Source organism: Apteryx rowi, unplaced genomic scaffold (genome assembly GCF_003343035.1).
Source record: "Apteryx rowi isolate R43461 unplaced genomic scaffold, aptRow1 scaffold_34, whole genome shotgun sequence".
Taxonomy (NCBI): domain Eukaryota; kingdom Metazoa; phylum Chordata; class Aves; order Apterygiformes; family Apterygidae; genus Apteryx; species Apteryx rowi.
Genome location: NW_020449863.1, coordinates 3,985,633 through 4,002,312, shown reverse-complemented (window position 1 = coordinate 4,002,312; position 16,680 = coordinate 3,985,633). Strand labels below are relative to the sequence as shown.

Below are 16,680 nucleotides of genomic sequence, written 5' to 3'. Positions count from 1 at the left end.
TTTATAAAGAAATAAAATTTTAAAATTAAATCTAAATCAGCAGAAAAACACTAATTTTGTTGATTGTATTTAAAAACTCAAGGTTTTATCATTTGCCTGCTGGACCACAACAGTAATTATTTCTTGCTTGTTCTAGAAGTGAACAGAGTTTGTTTACTAACATTGCTACACAAAAAAATTGACATGGCAAACTGAAGTTCAAGTAATATATTAATTTACATTGTGTTTATTTAAAAATGTTGTTTATTTTCAGATCAATGTGATTGTTTATACAGTTACCAGTGACCTTTCAGTTGTGTCAAGCTCAGACTCACCGACCAACTGTACTATCATTGTCGCTGACTGCTAGTTCAAAGCAAGCACAAAAATGTTCTGAAGTTTATGATCCAAGGTGAAGCCTCCTTGCAAGTGCTATCCCATCAATGTGATGACAAGAATATTTTTACAACTGAGGTACCGCAAGCTTTGAGCACAGGATGTTCTTCAGCATCAGCCCTAGAGGTTGTTGCTCATCTGGCAGCTCACATCACATCGTTACCGCTGAAGATCAGAAGGGGAGAAAGGTCTGGTTCCTCCCTGGGCTTTAGTCTTGGCTCAGGGAGCACAGTAGGAGTTGTTTTGATGAATGAATGACTCAAGGTTAAGACTGAGATGTGGATCACTCATGAGGTTCAGGCTCTATGAGGAAGGCAGAATAGATTATCTTTCTGGACTCTGAAATTTTCAGTTTTGCTGGCTTCTGTTGTGTGGTATCTTCTCAGTAACTGTGGAGCTAGTTTAACATGGAGCAAGTCCCTCTGAGACTTGCACAGCTCTGTTTGAAGGCTGGGCTGTTAAATATGCTTGCGTGTAACAGATTTACCATGTCGACTCTGTTAACTTTAAGGGAAATGTTTACTTGAGGAGGTTGCTATCAGACTATGGAAACCGCATTGTCAAAATCCAAATGCTGAAAGAAACTTTGTTGTTTAGTGTTGTACAGGTAGCGGTCATGCCGGTACCTGTGATTCTGAGTATATTTATTTCATGGAAATTAATACAACATTTCTGGTATGTGGTTCTCCAGGGCTAATGGTGACCTATAATCAGCAGTTAGTAAGTCTGTAAAGTGCTGCCATTAAAAGGGAAACTAAGACAAGAATTGCTTCTGGTACTAAGTTGTAGGGATATATTGCAGCAGCCAGAACTTAACACTGAAAAGCAAAGCAATATTTAGAGTGATCTACCTAAAGGCAGGCAGGAAGGTACTGTACTTTCTTAGATTGATTGTATACTGCTGTTTGTAATACTATAAATATTAATGAAAACTGTTTAAAAGACTCAAAATCTGCACATCAGCTGTGTATACCAAGTATCATATTTTCTCCAAACTTAATGAAGATTTTTAAAATTACATGAACAACATCACAAGCAACATGCTCCACTTTTTTTTTTTTTGGCCTGTTAATGAAACCAGATCTGCCTCATTCATTTAAACCCGTACAATTAGGAAATACTTATGCTCTCATAGGTTGTATTTTTAACACTTACCTTTCATGTATGTAAACTATCAGGGCCTTCTATCTTGATGGTTAAAAGCAAACATAAAGTTAATTTAGCGACACTGTTTAGACAGAAGAGACAAGCATTTTAAATACTATCATGGGGATTATCTTGCATTTGATTTGTTAAAAGATATAACTACAATGTTTTTTCTTTTTTCCAAACATTAAAAAATACACAGAGAAAAAGGAAACAATCCAATCTAAATTAAAACATAATTACTAGGTGTAGTAGTCTGGGTTGATTTCTGTCATAATTTTGTGATATGAGGATTGTTTTTGTTTCTAAGTTTCTAATCATCCCAGTTGAAAAGCTTTTGACTATGACCTAAGTGTAACTGATGCAGTAGCATGTTTGAATTTGCAAACAGCTGAAAGGCAACATCTCTGAAAGTTAACTACTCTACTGATCTCAAAGGGATGTTGATTCCAAATCTAATTATACCTTGCCATCTGGCTAGCATCACTTCACCAGGGGATGTTGCACAAAAAGATGCTGTAGTTGGTGCCAGGGCCTCTTGTAGCTTCCCAAATGTTTTCCTTGCTGATGGCAGGAGATCTGCTGCCAACTGGAAGGTAAGTCTCCTGCTACTGACTCTGCATTGTACAAAGAGGTGAAGGATCTAGTGCCACAACCACTTCCAAATGGTGGAAGCGATCAGGAAGCTCTTTCCTCCTTTCAAAAGTGAAAGAATCTAGATTTAATATGTGCATTATTTGCTTGTAATTTTCAAGACAAAGCATTAACTCTTAGCATCATTCATAAAGGTGCTGGAGTCCTGAAGACTATTAGCTGTGGCAGGATTTTGAAAGCTTTCACAAGACTCTCTGTTGACTTGTTCAACTTCTCTTTCCAGTTTTTAATGATATGTTATTTAAAAAAACTATATCCCTTCTAATCTATTTCAATTCCTTAGCAAGATACTCCATGCCTTTCATAGAGGGCAAACTGCTGAAAATTACTTACCTCTTTCAATCTGCATATGCATAGGTATGAAATGTCATATCATAAAACAAAGGAGATTTTCAACCTTCAGATATTAAAATTCATCATGATGAAATTACTGCAGTTTTAAGTAATTAAAAAAATATGAGGGCTAACACTCACATTATAAGTGATAAAAACATCCATGATCATTAGCATGCACAGAAGTGGAAATTACAAAACATACATAAATCATTGATTTATGTTTGACTATCATCTCTATGGCTACATCCAAATTAGCTATTAGAGTATGCTCTAATACTGCTCTAAATGGATGCTTGATCCATTTCAAAGCCTACAGATGTGGTTTCTTTGCACAGAAACTAAAATGTAGAGATGGAAAGAAAAAAGGGAACTGGGAAGTGTACCCAGTTCCAATAGTACAGTTGTAGCATTATGTCCTTCAGTGTGCAAGAATATCATATTAGTATTATAATATGAAATGTATGGATACCAATAAAAACAACAAGAAATACAACTTTTACAAAATATTATTCTGAATCATTGTATATACATTATACACATCAGATATTATATGTCACTTATATCTCCAAGGTTACACACAGCAATTCAAACAATGGCTTTCTGTGTTATTCTTGTGTTTTGAATTGTGAGTCATTCTTGTATCTGGATTATATTATTATTTTGAGTTAAAGAAGAAATTAGGTAGGGGTTCTTGTTTAATAAAACTATACTAAACACAGTGCCTGTCCAATTTAGATTTTTACCAAATGCTAGGGGTAGGGAAGGATTATTTAGAAATTTACCAGGGCAAGGCTGAAGTTTTGCCAAATAAATAGCTTTATAACAAAGGCTAAAAGTATTCATGAGAATACACTTTAGRTTTATGGTAGTTATATGATGTGTTTCTGTCTTTAAAAAAACCCAAAATATAGAAACAAATTAATTCATTCTTTTTAGTCCCATGGTGCTTGTATTGCAAATAAGGTGGGGTGCTGGAGATGGAAAATTTTCTGTGTTTGACCTTTCTTTTAAAACAAAAATTCTTTTTCATAATGAAGGTTATACAACTTGTATAATTTTGAAAAATAGAGGTGAAGAGCTGAAGACAGTTTGGTCCCTGAGAAAACATCTCAAAAATGATTAAAACCTATACAATTGTTCCTAAGGCCACCTTTCCCCATCACTAACAACAGACACATTTATTTTCGAGCTGTAGGGACAAGCCACCACCAGTAAAGCAGAATCCAGAAAGTGGCTCATCTTCATCATTCCAGTTTGGGCCAGGATTTTAATTGAAGGAGGGCTGCTGTTATATATGACTGAAATGAACGTAAACCTATCCACCTTTCTTTTGCTTATAGACCTGCTTATGCTGTATATCTGGCACACCAGAAAGTGTTCAATCAGTATAGAGACCATATAAATAAGGCACATTATCATGATATCTCATCCTTTCATAACAAAGTGGGACATTTAGTTGGTCTGTTGTTTGTGAGAAGTGGCTGACTCCCCATTTCCTTGAGTTTCTGTCCAGTTTGAGGTGTCAGTAGTGCTGGAGCAGAGAGATGATGAGCAGCTCCTTTTTGCTGATGAAAGTTGTTAATATAGCTGGCAATTAGTAGAGTGATCTCAAGAATCTGTAACAGGAACATACAAATCTCTTTGAAAAATACAGTGATGTGTTTTGACTGCTGGAAAAATAGCTAACTTTTCAGCAAGTGACAATCACCATCAACTGGAGAAGTACTTGCACTTTATTAAATTAGTGATGGGAGAAAGGAAATGCCTAGTAGAGCTTTCTTCTATCTCAGCTTGCCAAAAATGAATTGTTATTTCCAACAGCATGCTGGACACTTTGTCTTACACAGTTTTAAATGATTCAGACAGGTGGCTTCTATCACTTCTTCAAGAAATATTTTGAAGTCCAAAAGATGTTGCTTTTCGGAAAAAACTTTTGCGATGTGTTCCCTCACTTCTTCTAGTTATCTAGTGCTCAAGGACTAAAGATGCAAAGTAGACAGAAGGCATGAAGACATCTGGGAGCTTTGTACCATCCTTTCTCTTTGCAATCCACAAAACCTTGCCTATGAGGGCATACTCTGAGGGAAACCAGAGTAACGATTTGACCCACATTTATATGTGGGATTTCATATTCTGTTTCACAGATGATTCTGGCTTATAGCAAGAGATGTAGAACTCTATGCTTACTTTTTGATATAGTCAATCCTATCAGTGAAAGAGAGAATCTAGATTTTAAAAAGCAAGAACAGTTTCTTTACCAGAGAAAAAAAATCTTAGAATTTTTAAGAAGTGACAGATCTTTCAGAAGTCCACTGTACAACACAGTGGCTTTTTAAAAATTATCTAGGGCCTTGATTAAGCAAACAGACTAATTTTTAGATAATGTCTGTAGTTCCTGTCCTTTATCCTTCTATGAAAGATTTGGAATGTTATAGAAAAGGACATTAAAAGAAAAGAAACATCAATACCCTCACTGACAGCTCTTATTTCATATTAGTAATTGTTTTGCTCTCCAAAACCATCTGGCAAAAGTTGGTATCCTGAGGATGCTAGGAGTAAAGAAAGTGTTTAATCTTTTACATCTATTAAGGATTACCCCCTACAAAAAGTAGAAAAGCAGCAGATGGTGGGAAAATATTTCAGGTAATACACCAACCTTTGGTTTTGTCATGGCAAAAAGGAGTTTTTCGGTTGATTTGTCCTTTGTCTGAGCATTGTTAACAACCAACATAAAATCATCTTGATAGCCTCCAAAAGTCATCAGACTCTTATATGTATATGAAACTGTTAATCGCTTAAAAAAGAAAACCCAAAAAACAAAACACAAAGCTATAAGCAGGTAAATGCAGGAAAAAGAAATTATGACAAATACTTCTTTAAAAAATATAATTACATATCTATTTTTCAAAATGTTGGTGTTAGACTCTTATAAATCTTGAAATTAATTGTAAACTTTGGGATAGATTCATTCATCCATTGCAGATGGTAAGATTATCACATGAAAGTTTGACCTCTGTTTCTATTCCAGGTAATTTAAATAAAAAATATTTTGAACATGTTTCAGCTCAGGTATATAATTCAAGTTATATAAGTATTGGCTGCCTTTGAGAGAAGTTAATCACAGGAATTCCACTTGGAATTGAAGCAGAGTCTAAATAAGTTAAATAGCAGAGTGTATGATTTCTAAAGGGATTTAACCCCAGGATTTCTTTGTGCAGTGATGTAATTTACATACACACAAATGAATGCTACCCAGAAATGCTGTAACTAGCTCGGCAAGTAGATAGTGTTTATAGAGCCTTCTGCAGGCTGATGCAAGCTCATTTTGCTTGTTATCTGTAGAGAGCTGCTGTACGGCTCTCCTCTCTTTGTTTTGTTTTACTAATCCTTTTTAACTACAAAGAAACATAATGAAAAGGCCCATATCAATACAATTATAAAGTTGAGATTTTAATTTTCTGAAATTCAATATTAGCACTTGATAATAGCAACATGCCATTCTATTTCTTTGCAGTATATGAATTAAAGCAAGGATCTTCTCAGGCATTGCCTTTTTATGCTGATTACCATTAATTGTTTTCTGTAAAAACTTTTATTGCAAATCAAAGGAAAATCAGCACTTAAGATGACATAATTAAATAACACTGGGTTATATTACCTGTTATTAAACAAAAATAATACAATGAAAATAACAATCTTTTTATGTAACTGCACTTTGCAGAGTGTATGTATTATGAATAATAATGGAAAAAATTAAAGTCTCCAAGAGAAGAAAATTAATGTTATTGTAAGAACTGTAACTATGGATCTCCTGACATCTGAATGATTAAAACATTAACATTTCATTAAAAGATATAAAAACTGTATCTGATAAACAAAAATGATTTTTTTGCACTGAATTTGTTACTTACTTCTATTATCAGTGCTACTATAGCAATGATAACAACATTAAAGCATTTTGAAAGGAATGAATTTTTGCTTCAAGAGAAAGACTAGAAAACTTACCATCATGGCAAATACCATCTTTTGTATGCTATGGTGGTCAGTCTCCCTGATTGCTCAGTATTAAAATCTACTTTGACCAAAATTAAAAAAAATTTTCCCTTACCATAGAGCTGTAATCTAGGATGCTTATGCCATCTTCATGTACAGCAAACCATACGAAAGACTTCTCAAGTGAGGATGTTGCTACAGGCTACAAAGAGAAATGTTCTTGAGTTACAACTTTAAAGTGAGGCAATATTTAACTGATTAATAACAATCAGGTATTATAGAGCCCTCTTCATCCACATCTTTTACGGAGACTTATGCTGGAAGAGAACCGATATAAAGGAACTGAGGTGGCTGCCCAAAGCAACGTAGGAGGCCAATGGCAGAACTAGGAACTGAATCTAATATTCTTAAGATATTCTATCTTATGCCCACTATGCTTAGTCCAATAAACTGCACAGTTTTATAAAAAAAGAAAAGAAAAAAAACCCAGGCATTTTAAAGTTCAATAGCACATATGTCTATGCATGAAAAGAGGAGTGCTGACAAGCATTTAATATACATATTTTGGGATTACCTAATAGGAGGTAAGGGAGGAAACAGCAGTTCTGTTTAACACAGTTGTTATTTGAATCAAGAGAATTAAGATACTCGTGGCTTAATAGCAACTGAGAGGCCAGCACAGGAGGGAGTACTCTAAATACCCTTAACAACATCTAGGGCTTCTGCAAGGTTCAGCTCCAGTAGTCTGTTAACGACACCTTTCCAATATTCTAATAGTTATCGGACAAAATAGGTCTGAAACGAGAAGACTGTCTCAAACTAAGATATAAGAAAATGAAAAGATACTGCCTAGATTAATAACGTGAGACAAACAATAAGTGTATTAGAAAGTTATTATTACGGTATACCTATTGCTATGACTATTACATTTCACCAGTGTATGGCTTAAACAAATTAGTAATTTGACAAGAGATTCAATCAGCACATGTGCATCACACTCATTTTCAACAAAAGATATTACTCTTTTCAAATTATATTTATATTAAAAACCCACCACTGACTCAAAAAAGTTTCTTACTTTTGCTGCAAACAATTTAGCACCAAAGAAGGACCATTTTCTGGCTACAGTGAGATAAATGCGCACACAGTCTGCAGTACTGTGCCCCCTGAGAGCCATCCATCTTGTAGACAATCGCTGACAAAGCTGTCTATTGAAATGAAATATGTAATTTAGTTATTGAAAGGAATTTAAATGCTTACCCATAGCAAGTTTAATGAGCAAAAAAAATCAATTTGTTAAAGTGATAATTTAAGTTAATGCAACAACTATCACTTATACAGTATTAAATACATCCAAAACAACATTTAATATTTTTATGCACATGAAAATGACAAAGTATCTACTCATTTCTGCGACATTATGATTAAATATTGATGTAGCAGTAGCAGCATAAAGGGAAAAGTCTAGTACAGCTATTAATGTGTCTCTACAGATAATCAATCTACTTTTATCAGTACTCAACAGCAACACCAGTTGTCATTCTGAAAGTCTATCTAGCTTAGCACCTATCTTTACCTGTGGCTAGCAGTAGATATGGAAGATATTCTTTCTCACTGCATCTGGGGGCTGCAACGAAAAGGGGTGGTCCTGATGCATGAAGCATTCACATTGGCTCTTTTCTTTTGTGGCCCCACAGTGAGTTGGTTCAGTAAAATGATCCTATGGAAAATTAATTCTCCAAAAAACCCAGAATACCTTTCTAGCACATTGACTTGCAGGAATGACTCACTCTGCAAGCCACAAGATCATTAGATCCAGCCCCCAAAAAGGGAGGGGGAATGTGTAGCAAAGGAAAACTCTTTCAGCTGCAGCTCACTCTTACAGGAATTTTATGAAGACAAACTGCACCCTTAGCAAGAGGACAAGAAACAGGGCAGGGACAGTGTGCTACTTCCTCTGCTATGGACTTCCAGCTTCTGGCAATTGGTAGCTTAGGGACTACTTGAATAGTTTAACTGATGTTTAACATATCCTCCATGAATTAGTCTAATCTGTTACCACTTACACTTTGTTCTTTGAAATTAATTGCATAACTTTCTACTTGTTGTTTGTATACTTTTGCAAGTACCTGTTATCTTTTGAGGATGTAATAATGTTACTTTGTGCATAGTTTTAAACTTTCTCAACCCTGTAGTAAAGAATAAGGAAAATACTTGTGTAATGTTTATTGGACTTCAATAATCTCGAACACTGACTTTGGAAGGCTTGTTACACTATTCTGCTATTCTCTATGTTAATAGGTGTTGAGTGAAACGTCCTCTAGGTTATTCATTTTAAATTAAGTGAAACATTACCAAGTTACTGTACTACTGGTTTGACTGGCCCCAAGGGATTGTGTGTTTGAGTAGCAAACACTCAAACCAGATCCCCATGTCTTTTATTTTCAGCAGTTCTTTAGCCTGTGCACAGYTCTAATTTAGCTTTTCTCAGTAAGAAAAATAAGAACTGCAAAATGTCTGGGTTTTGTAACTCTGTGTAGTAACTTATCTGTTTTAAAAGTTCAGAGGGTTTTGCTGGAATGCATACTTAATGATGGCACTCTATTTTGATGAGAAATACACAGATGAAATGGGTCCTTGAATTCAGTAAGAATATCAGTTTCAAAGACAGCTCTTGGCAAATATGGCATAACATTAAGTTGTATATAATGATCATTTTAAAATTCCTTATTTTATCTCAAAATTTTTAGAGAATCTAAATAGTAAAATACATCTTACCTTAATTGTTCCTCTGAACAACCATGCCTATATCTCTTAGGATAGAACCTCTCCAAAACTTGTTTTAATGTGTGATTGGATTTAGATTGGGAAGTGACCTGCCCTGCTGGAGTTGAGAAAGGCCTTTCAAAATCTCCAATCTCTATCTAAGGGAAAGACCATTGAAAAGAAGGTATTTGTTACTGCAGAGTAATTTTGTAGGTGGATATTAGATAACTTTTCCTATATCTTACTAAGTAGAAAATGAAAAGCGGTTTGTCAGTTAACATATATTTTCACTGATATAAAAGTCATGTAAATCATTTTATTTTTACTTATTGAAATTTACCATGCAAAAAAATAAATATCAAGTATAAATTATACAAATATAAGGTACGAAACTTTCCAGTTCTACTCCAAAATTGCTAGATCCTCTGCTGATATAAACCAGTTTAGATTTTTTGAGTAACACCATCAAATAACTTTCTCAATAACTTCCCCTTGAGTCTTTAATTTTTCTTAAATAAAACAGATCTTATCCGGACCATGTCTACTAAARGAGTTTTAGGGTTTGATTAAACAGCTGTTCCCATTGTGTACTAACTTGCCGAAATTATTTAAGGAATACGGAATGAAGAGGCGACACATGATTATATGATAGCTGATCAAAGAGGGCCTGACTACAAAGGATGTAACAAATGTTTTATCCATACTGATGCCAAGAGCAGTGTATGCCACAGAGGGTTTCCCCTGAAGTATAGAAGTTAGCCCTGCACAGCCTCCAACCCAATCTATTTCTTGTGTTGTCAGGTCTAAAAGGCAGAGGTCACTGACTATCAAGCAATCCTGGACCAGTCGCTTAATTTGTTTAAGTTTTTGGATCTGTAAAACTGCTGTGTGAGTCATTATTTTATTATTATTAATTCACAGATTACCTGTGCTAAAAGAGCTGTCAATTCCATTGCCAGTTCTTTGTTTACAGGGAAAAGTCCATTGACTATTTGATCATTTGTCTGATATACTAACAGCAGCTTCTCTCTGTCTGTCTCCCCATGGACTTGAACTGCAAAGTAGAGCCTACAGAAGACAGAAAGTTATTAAACAGAGAAGATAGGGGAAATGCATTAGCCATGACAATTAACAGTATCTGCTTTGAATGTGACATGTTTATGTCAGCATCAAAACACATTATCAGAGCAACACCTATACTTAAACCAGTGGGTAAATACTTAATTTCACTTTGAGTTCAGTGTAGCCTCTCTTTTTTAGCAACCCTGCTCACATCTTATGAGGTAGAAAAAATTAACTATCGTTTAAGAAAAAATTGTTCCAGTTACACCCATTTACTATTTCTGTTGCAAGCTCTGAGTCAGCCAGTATTTTTCGGATGAAGAAACTCCAGAAATTAAAAAAAAAAAAAATCCTTAGGACAAAGCAGAGAAGTTACAGTTGCTATTACAAACCTATTTTTATAAGTAAGGCGGACGGTCCTTGTGCCTTCACATTTCCCAGGATGTTGTTCTTTGGAGGCTTGCTCCCATTTTGAAATAATGTCACAGATCTAGAAGGAAAGCAATACAAAGCTGACTTTTGCATGTATTCATCTTTCAAAAAAGCAACTTTGAATGAAATTGTCTACTTATTTAAATATTCTTTCCTTATGACATATCAGAAACTTAAATAGCTTGAATTTTTAAACCTACTGACAGATAAATTTTGCTAGCAGTTCTTAGTTGCAGTGTTTAATAACCATTTTTTCTGTTGTTTGTTTATCCTTCTACACACACATTAACTTTGGAAATGAGCCATAAATGCTTATATGGAAAGACCAGGTACTTAATGTAGCAGCAGCCAATGAATATGTAATTATACAGAGTGAGTTATATAATTAATCGAATGCTTTGATCTCAGCCTTTTCTTTCTGCTGCACGCTGGAGTTTTTGAGGTCCTTTGTAGGAACGATTCGTTATAATGTTTGCACGAAGTTTGTTATATTGCAGGAAGAGTGCTTTCTGACAAGCGGTGTACGTGCACGGGTGGGCAGATGGGGAGAAGGCAGCACGGTGGCTCTGTGAGCCCTTCTGGACTCAATGTCACCATTCTTTCATAAAAGAGCCTTTCTGGAAGCAGTAATGTGAACGGCTTCCAAAGGAAGTTCCAACCCTTGCATTTGCCAAGAAAAGAAGTAATTTTTTTTTTATGTTTTGCTTTCCATATCGTAATTACTTGTGGTGGGGGAAGAGAGCTGATCGTGATGACCTGCTTGTTTGTCACTAAGGCCTGGATGTACCTTCCCTTATGACTCAAAGTGCAGCTGTGAACATTGGCCAAAGGCTGCAAAAGGCTACTTGACAGAAGCACAAAGAGTTCGTTATTCATTAGTTGCTAAAAGGCCTGGAAAATATCTAATATTTTACTAAAACAGATTATATTGCATTTTGCCAATGCTTATTGCAAATCATTTAATTCTAGTAGTAGGGGGAACTAAAACTTCAGAATCCAGAACAATAAACCAACCATTGGAAATTTCCTGAACTGAACCCTATTATTCTGTATTTAGATAAGGAACCCTTTCTTTCTTCCTCCCCAGGATCCCTGCCCCAGTATCACGGACTTTTTGGACTTCAAATGGTCATCTTTTGGGGCTATACCAGAAATGCTAACTGACATCTCTAAATGCACATTGGACTGCAATTGCTTTTTCGTTTTAAAGAACAGCAATTAGTAACAGGTTACTTTCTTAACTCCAGCTGTTCCTTCCATGACTAGTATCCAGTCTCTCAGGCAAAGCTTTCAAATGTATTTCACTGAATGAATTTCAGCAATTGAAAAAATGGTAYTTTTTGATCTTTCCTTTTATGTTATGAGAAAAAAAACTAAAGGACAGTTTTCAGCTTGGTAAATGTTTTCCTTTACATTGTCAGAAGAGAGCTCTGTAAAATGAAGATATTTTGTTGTTTTATATGCAGAGCTCATTAAAGGCTCTTGTTTACCTTGATGTTCCCTTGAAGACAGTGCTCTATATCCTTGCCAGAGGGATCATCAGAAAATAGTGCAAATCCTGACTGAGCTGGTTTCCTCATTCCTGTATCCTGGTTCAGGGTGTTCAGAAATTCCTCCACTGTGGTTGAGGCATCAAAGCCAACAACCTAAAAAAAAAAAAGCAAAACATTTTTTGCTGTCAAACTTAAAAAAMCCCCTAAGATTTTGAAGAATGATAATATACCTCAAGAATAATAATGGGCATAGAATAATGGGGATAGAAGACCCATTCCATCCCCTGTGAATAGCTTATTCTCATTGGAACTTTAAAATTTCCATTAAGGGTTTGGAAAAGAGTCAAGATTTCTACATATGAAGTCAATTTAGTGGAGTTTCTCTGCATCAAAAAATTTACTAACCTCTCAGCAGATTGTACCTAGTGCATTTTGTTTATGAAATGAAAGGTCACTAACAAAATGCTTTTCTTTCAATTTTTTAATTTCTTTGTTTATACTAGTTTTTTTTGCATTTGCTACACTTGAATTTATTCAACAAAAAGCAGTCTAGTATCTGAGATTTTGTGGCAAACACCACTTAAAAAGGAGGAAAATTATAATTTCCTACACTTTTCAATAGGATGATGAAACAAATGAGATTATTAATCATTTTTCATGATGTGCAACTTCAGAAGGATATTAGATTATCTTCCTATTGGCAGATCTGAAATATTTTGTGGTGTTGGGTCAGTACTATATAGGTCAGTAACATATATAGCCTTCTAAGATTTGTTTCCCCAATTCTAATTTTTTTGTCTGAAACACTAATGTATTAGCATTTTAGCATGCTGTTCACTTAAATCTCTTTTTGAGGGCTTTTTGCTGTATTTGGCATATTGAAGAAGGCATTTTACTCTTATTGGGAAAGAAATATCTTGAAAGATGGATCTTGGAAATTCTTCTATTTTGGGCTTCTCGGGGTGGAAATTTAAACAGTACTGCTGAATCTAGCTTTAGAGATGAATACAGGAGTTTTAGATACCACTGTAAATGTTTTTTTACTGAAGAATGTTTATCCCACTGAAGTAATTTATTTTTTAATTACATGTTTTCATAGCCCTTGGAAGAATGCATTTTTGATCAATAAATAAATAACTAATGAGCAGTTGTTTCTTTTTTATTTTGAACTTCAGTTTTGAAACTTTCTAAAAAGAAGATTTAAATACATTTTGATTTTTCTGTTTTACTGGACACACTGATTAAAAAGGCATAGAGAAAAAAAGAGTTTTTTTCTGTGATAAAAAGATTAATCAATACAGTTTTGATTTCATTTTAAAAGTCATTTTCTATCTAGGAATACTGTAAGTTGTTAAAGATCTGTTTTCAGCCAGCTCCCACTGTTAGAAACACAAACCAGGACTTGAACCAGTATGCATGGAAGTCCACAGAAAGTTTCCTACAGGCTTTGACAGATGAAGCCAAAAAAGAGTTAAGAATGAAGCTGTGTTTGTTCTGTAACAAATCTAGTTATCCTTCAGTGAGTGTTAATGTGAGTCACAGATGTGCTTTCAGGCCTTCAGTGACATATTTGACTTTCAAGATTTCTGATGAAAGGAATTTAGTACCTTCCTCTTTTCTTCAATCATCTAATTCATTCATCTGATGGTCAGGTTAAATAAGAAACAGAACTTTAATATTTCACGTTCTTAAGGTGTTTTTTTTTCTTTTAAAGGAATTTTTTTTTCCAAACCTCTACTCTTCATTGGTCAAGTATGATTCAAGTACTTTGTGCTTTCCTTTGCTAACACTGGCACAGGATAAAACCTGAGCCATATTTATCTTAACACTTATAATTCTGTTTCTGATATATTGCTCCATGAATTTGCTAATAGCATGTGGTTGGGACAGCTTAGATTTTGTGCTATACTTGGCATTACCTGATATATGCCATTCATGAAATGAACTGGAATGCTAAAGGGCAGGGAATGGTGGTAGGGATTTCTCAGAAGGGTTGAAAGGATTTCCATTCTGGAAGGTCTGGCTTCTCGGTCTCCGTTCTGCTGGGTACGGTCTACGCAGCGCTGACAATATATTGCATATTTCCCAAATTCAGTCCTGTGACAGAAAAGGAGATATAAAGCATTTCTTGTGGACTGACTGAAAGGACAGTAAACTGTGAGTAAATCCCTCAGAGAAGCCAAATGGGAGGAGTACAAAGATTTCACTGAAAGATTTCCAACACATTTTTTCCATGTGGATTTATAAGGAGAGTAAGTCCACAAGTCCACTGAGACCAAAAGAGTTGTGCTAAAGATGAACACGGCTCAGAGTGTAACTGCTCTATTTTGGGTTTCATGCTTTTGCACCACATAGCCAGAATTCCATAGCAGAATATTTTCCAAAACAAAGGATAACTTTTCCAAATGATGCACAGAAGTAACATGTACAATAGTTTAGTGGCACTGGAGCACAATTCTATTAAGGTGTATTTTAACATGTATGTCAAGTTCTTAAACATTAAATAAAGACTGAAAATAAGGTATTTAGGAAAGATTAGCCACCTAGCTGGTTAATAATATTCTGGCGCACCTGGAATCTGCATTCTTCTTTAAATGAAGTTTAAGAAGCCAAAGGAATGGGTGCTGGGGGAGAAAGAGTCCAACACAGAGAGCCAAGAGCTGCAAGCCCTGGACAAAAGGAAGACATTCACTGTTTTAAACATCTTATAAAGTAAGACTTCCTGTGGTTGCTGGCCAGCAGTGCAGCTTACTGTGCCAAATCAAATAATAGACAATTGTAAATTGGAAGAAAAAAATAAAACAGAGAAAAAGCTGAGTAAATGAGGATGTTACCTCATCAGAAGGCCAAAAATGCTCTCTTTCTATTTACTTGTGTAAATACAAACATGTTTTACAGCATGTTTATTTGGGGGCTGGAAATGGGAGAGTAGGTCAGAGAGTGGGAGAGAGTTTGTATAAAGAACAGTTAATATACAGGATAAAAGTCTTAAGGCTGCAAGGTCAAGCACTAAGAAATGAGGAGAAGCCTGTGCAATTTTAATTCAGCTCTCCTTTTCACATGCATTATGATATAACCCATAAGATGTCTTCCTCCTACCAAATGGATAGTAACTATTGAACAAATAATTGTTCAATATTTTTGGTGTATTCTCATAGTTCAGAATGTATTTACAAGCCTCACTTAATGCACACTACTCTCATGTACTCTGGGTATAGACTCACTAATCTTGCAGCTACTCTTCTCACTGTTGTACCAATGGTTCAGTTCAGAATTTAGAAAACAGGGTTCTACTACCTGATGGGCAGTTTAGTTTATCTGACTTGCCTGGTATCAAACAGAAATTTGACAGCACAGCCACAGATATACCCTATCATTAGATACTAGTAGTTTGTTGGAAAATGGCATCAGCTTTGTTTCAGGAAGACACTGTGGTAGTAACAAGTATGGGAGACTACAGCACAATTTAGTTAATAACTCAGGACTTAAAAAAATTGTGGGAGGCTACAAATATTTTACTGAATATATTAACACTTATAATCATGACAGTGATGGCAATGATTTATTTATCAGTACAGAGGGAAGGCCTTACTAGTGGTATAAAAATAACAAAGGACTACAGTTACTTTAAACTGATCAGCTGTATGTAACTTGAGTGTGTACTAACTGACATCGACATGCTATATCTGCCATGAAAGCTTTTTGGGTGTGATGCATATACTGGCCACACCCATGATATGGGCAATTTCTAGATAATACATATGCCTACTGGCCATATCCTACTTTCTTTGGTAAGTTTGAGGAGAAAAATGTGTCTATGACAAAAGCCTTAATATGGTAATTTCCTTTCTCATTTTCTGATTCATCTCCAAGTTCTGTATGTATTGCTACATCGCATGCGCTATTGTTCCAATTCTGTTAATGCTACAMAGATTATAGAGTACTGTCTTTCCTTTCAGTTTTAATTCACTTAGTTATAACACATTTGGATACCAYTGAATAACTGGCAATGGACCAAGGTGAAGAATTACAAGTATATATGCATTATCTGGCATGTAGGATGTGTGCAGAACAGCATGAGACAATAAAAGATGACATCTATCAAAAAAACTGGGCATATCTGAGATGCCACAGCAGGGCTCCCTACAGCTTTTTTTGCACATGTCTGTAGCCACGTCTCATGTGGTTTAGTCTGCCACACTTCCTGATGCAGCACCTATCTTAAGAAAGATGCAGTAAAAGAGAGGAGAATTAGGTTCCATATATTATGTCTTACTTAATGCTTTGCTAGAAGGTAGCCAATTGCATGTCCAGCCTTTAAAAACAAGATGTTCTTTCAGTTCTTTATCTGATTTTAAGTAAGCAGAAGCGCAGATCCCTCTGCCATTGCAAACTGTCTCTGCAGTTCCTTCACTGCTGTTGT

The 16,680-nt window shown here is 35.3% G+C and overlaps 1 protein-coding gene across 1 annotated transcript in view; it reads right to left on the bottom strand.

The window, feature by feature from the left end:
* Nucleotides 1–3,944: 3,944 nt before the first annotated feature.
* The window catches only part of PLEKHH2 (pleckstrin homology, MyTH4 and FERM domain containing H2), a 50,824-nt gene continuing 38,088 nt past the window's right edge, over nucleotides 3,945–16,680 (bottom strand). The window contains exons 20-29 of the mRNA XM_026072353.1: nucleotides 14,829–14,926; nucleotides 14,177–14,354; nucleotides 12,255–12,410; nucleotides 10,725–10,822; nucleotides 10,197–10,338; nucleotides 9,283–9,428; nucleotides 7,583–7,712; nucleotides 6,620–6,706; nucleotides 5,168–5,305; nucleotides 3,945–4,127 (exon numbers count right to left, since the gene is read on the bottom strand). Of these exons, the coding sequence (XP_025928138.1) occupies nucleotides 3,945–4,127; nucleotides 5,168–5,305; nucleotides 6,620–6,706; nucleotides 7,583–7,712; nucleotides 9,283–9,428; nucleotides 10,197–10,338; nucleotides 10,725–10,822; nucleotides 12,255–12,410; nucleotides 14,177–14,354; nucleotides 14,829–14,926 (1,356 nt within the window). The remainder of the gene's footprint in view (nucleotides 4,128–5,167; nucleotides 5,306–6,619; nucleotides 6,707–7,582; nucleotides 7,713–9,282; nucleotides 9,429–10,196; nucleotides 10,339–10,724; nucleotides 10,823–12,254; nucleotides 12,411–14,176; nucleotides 14,355–14,828; nucleotides 14,927–16,680) is intronic.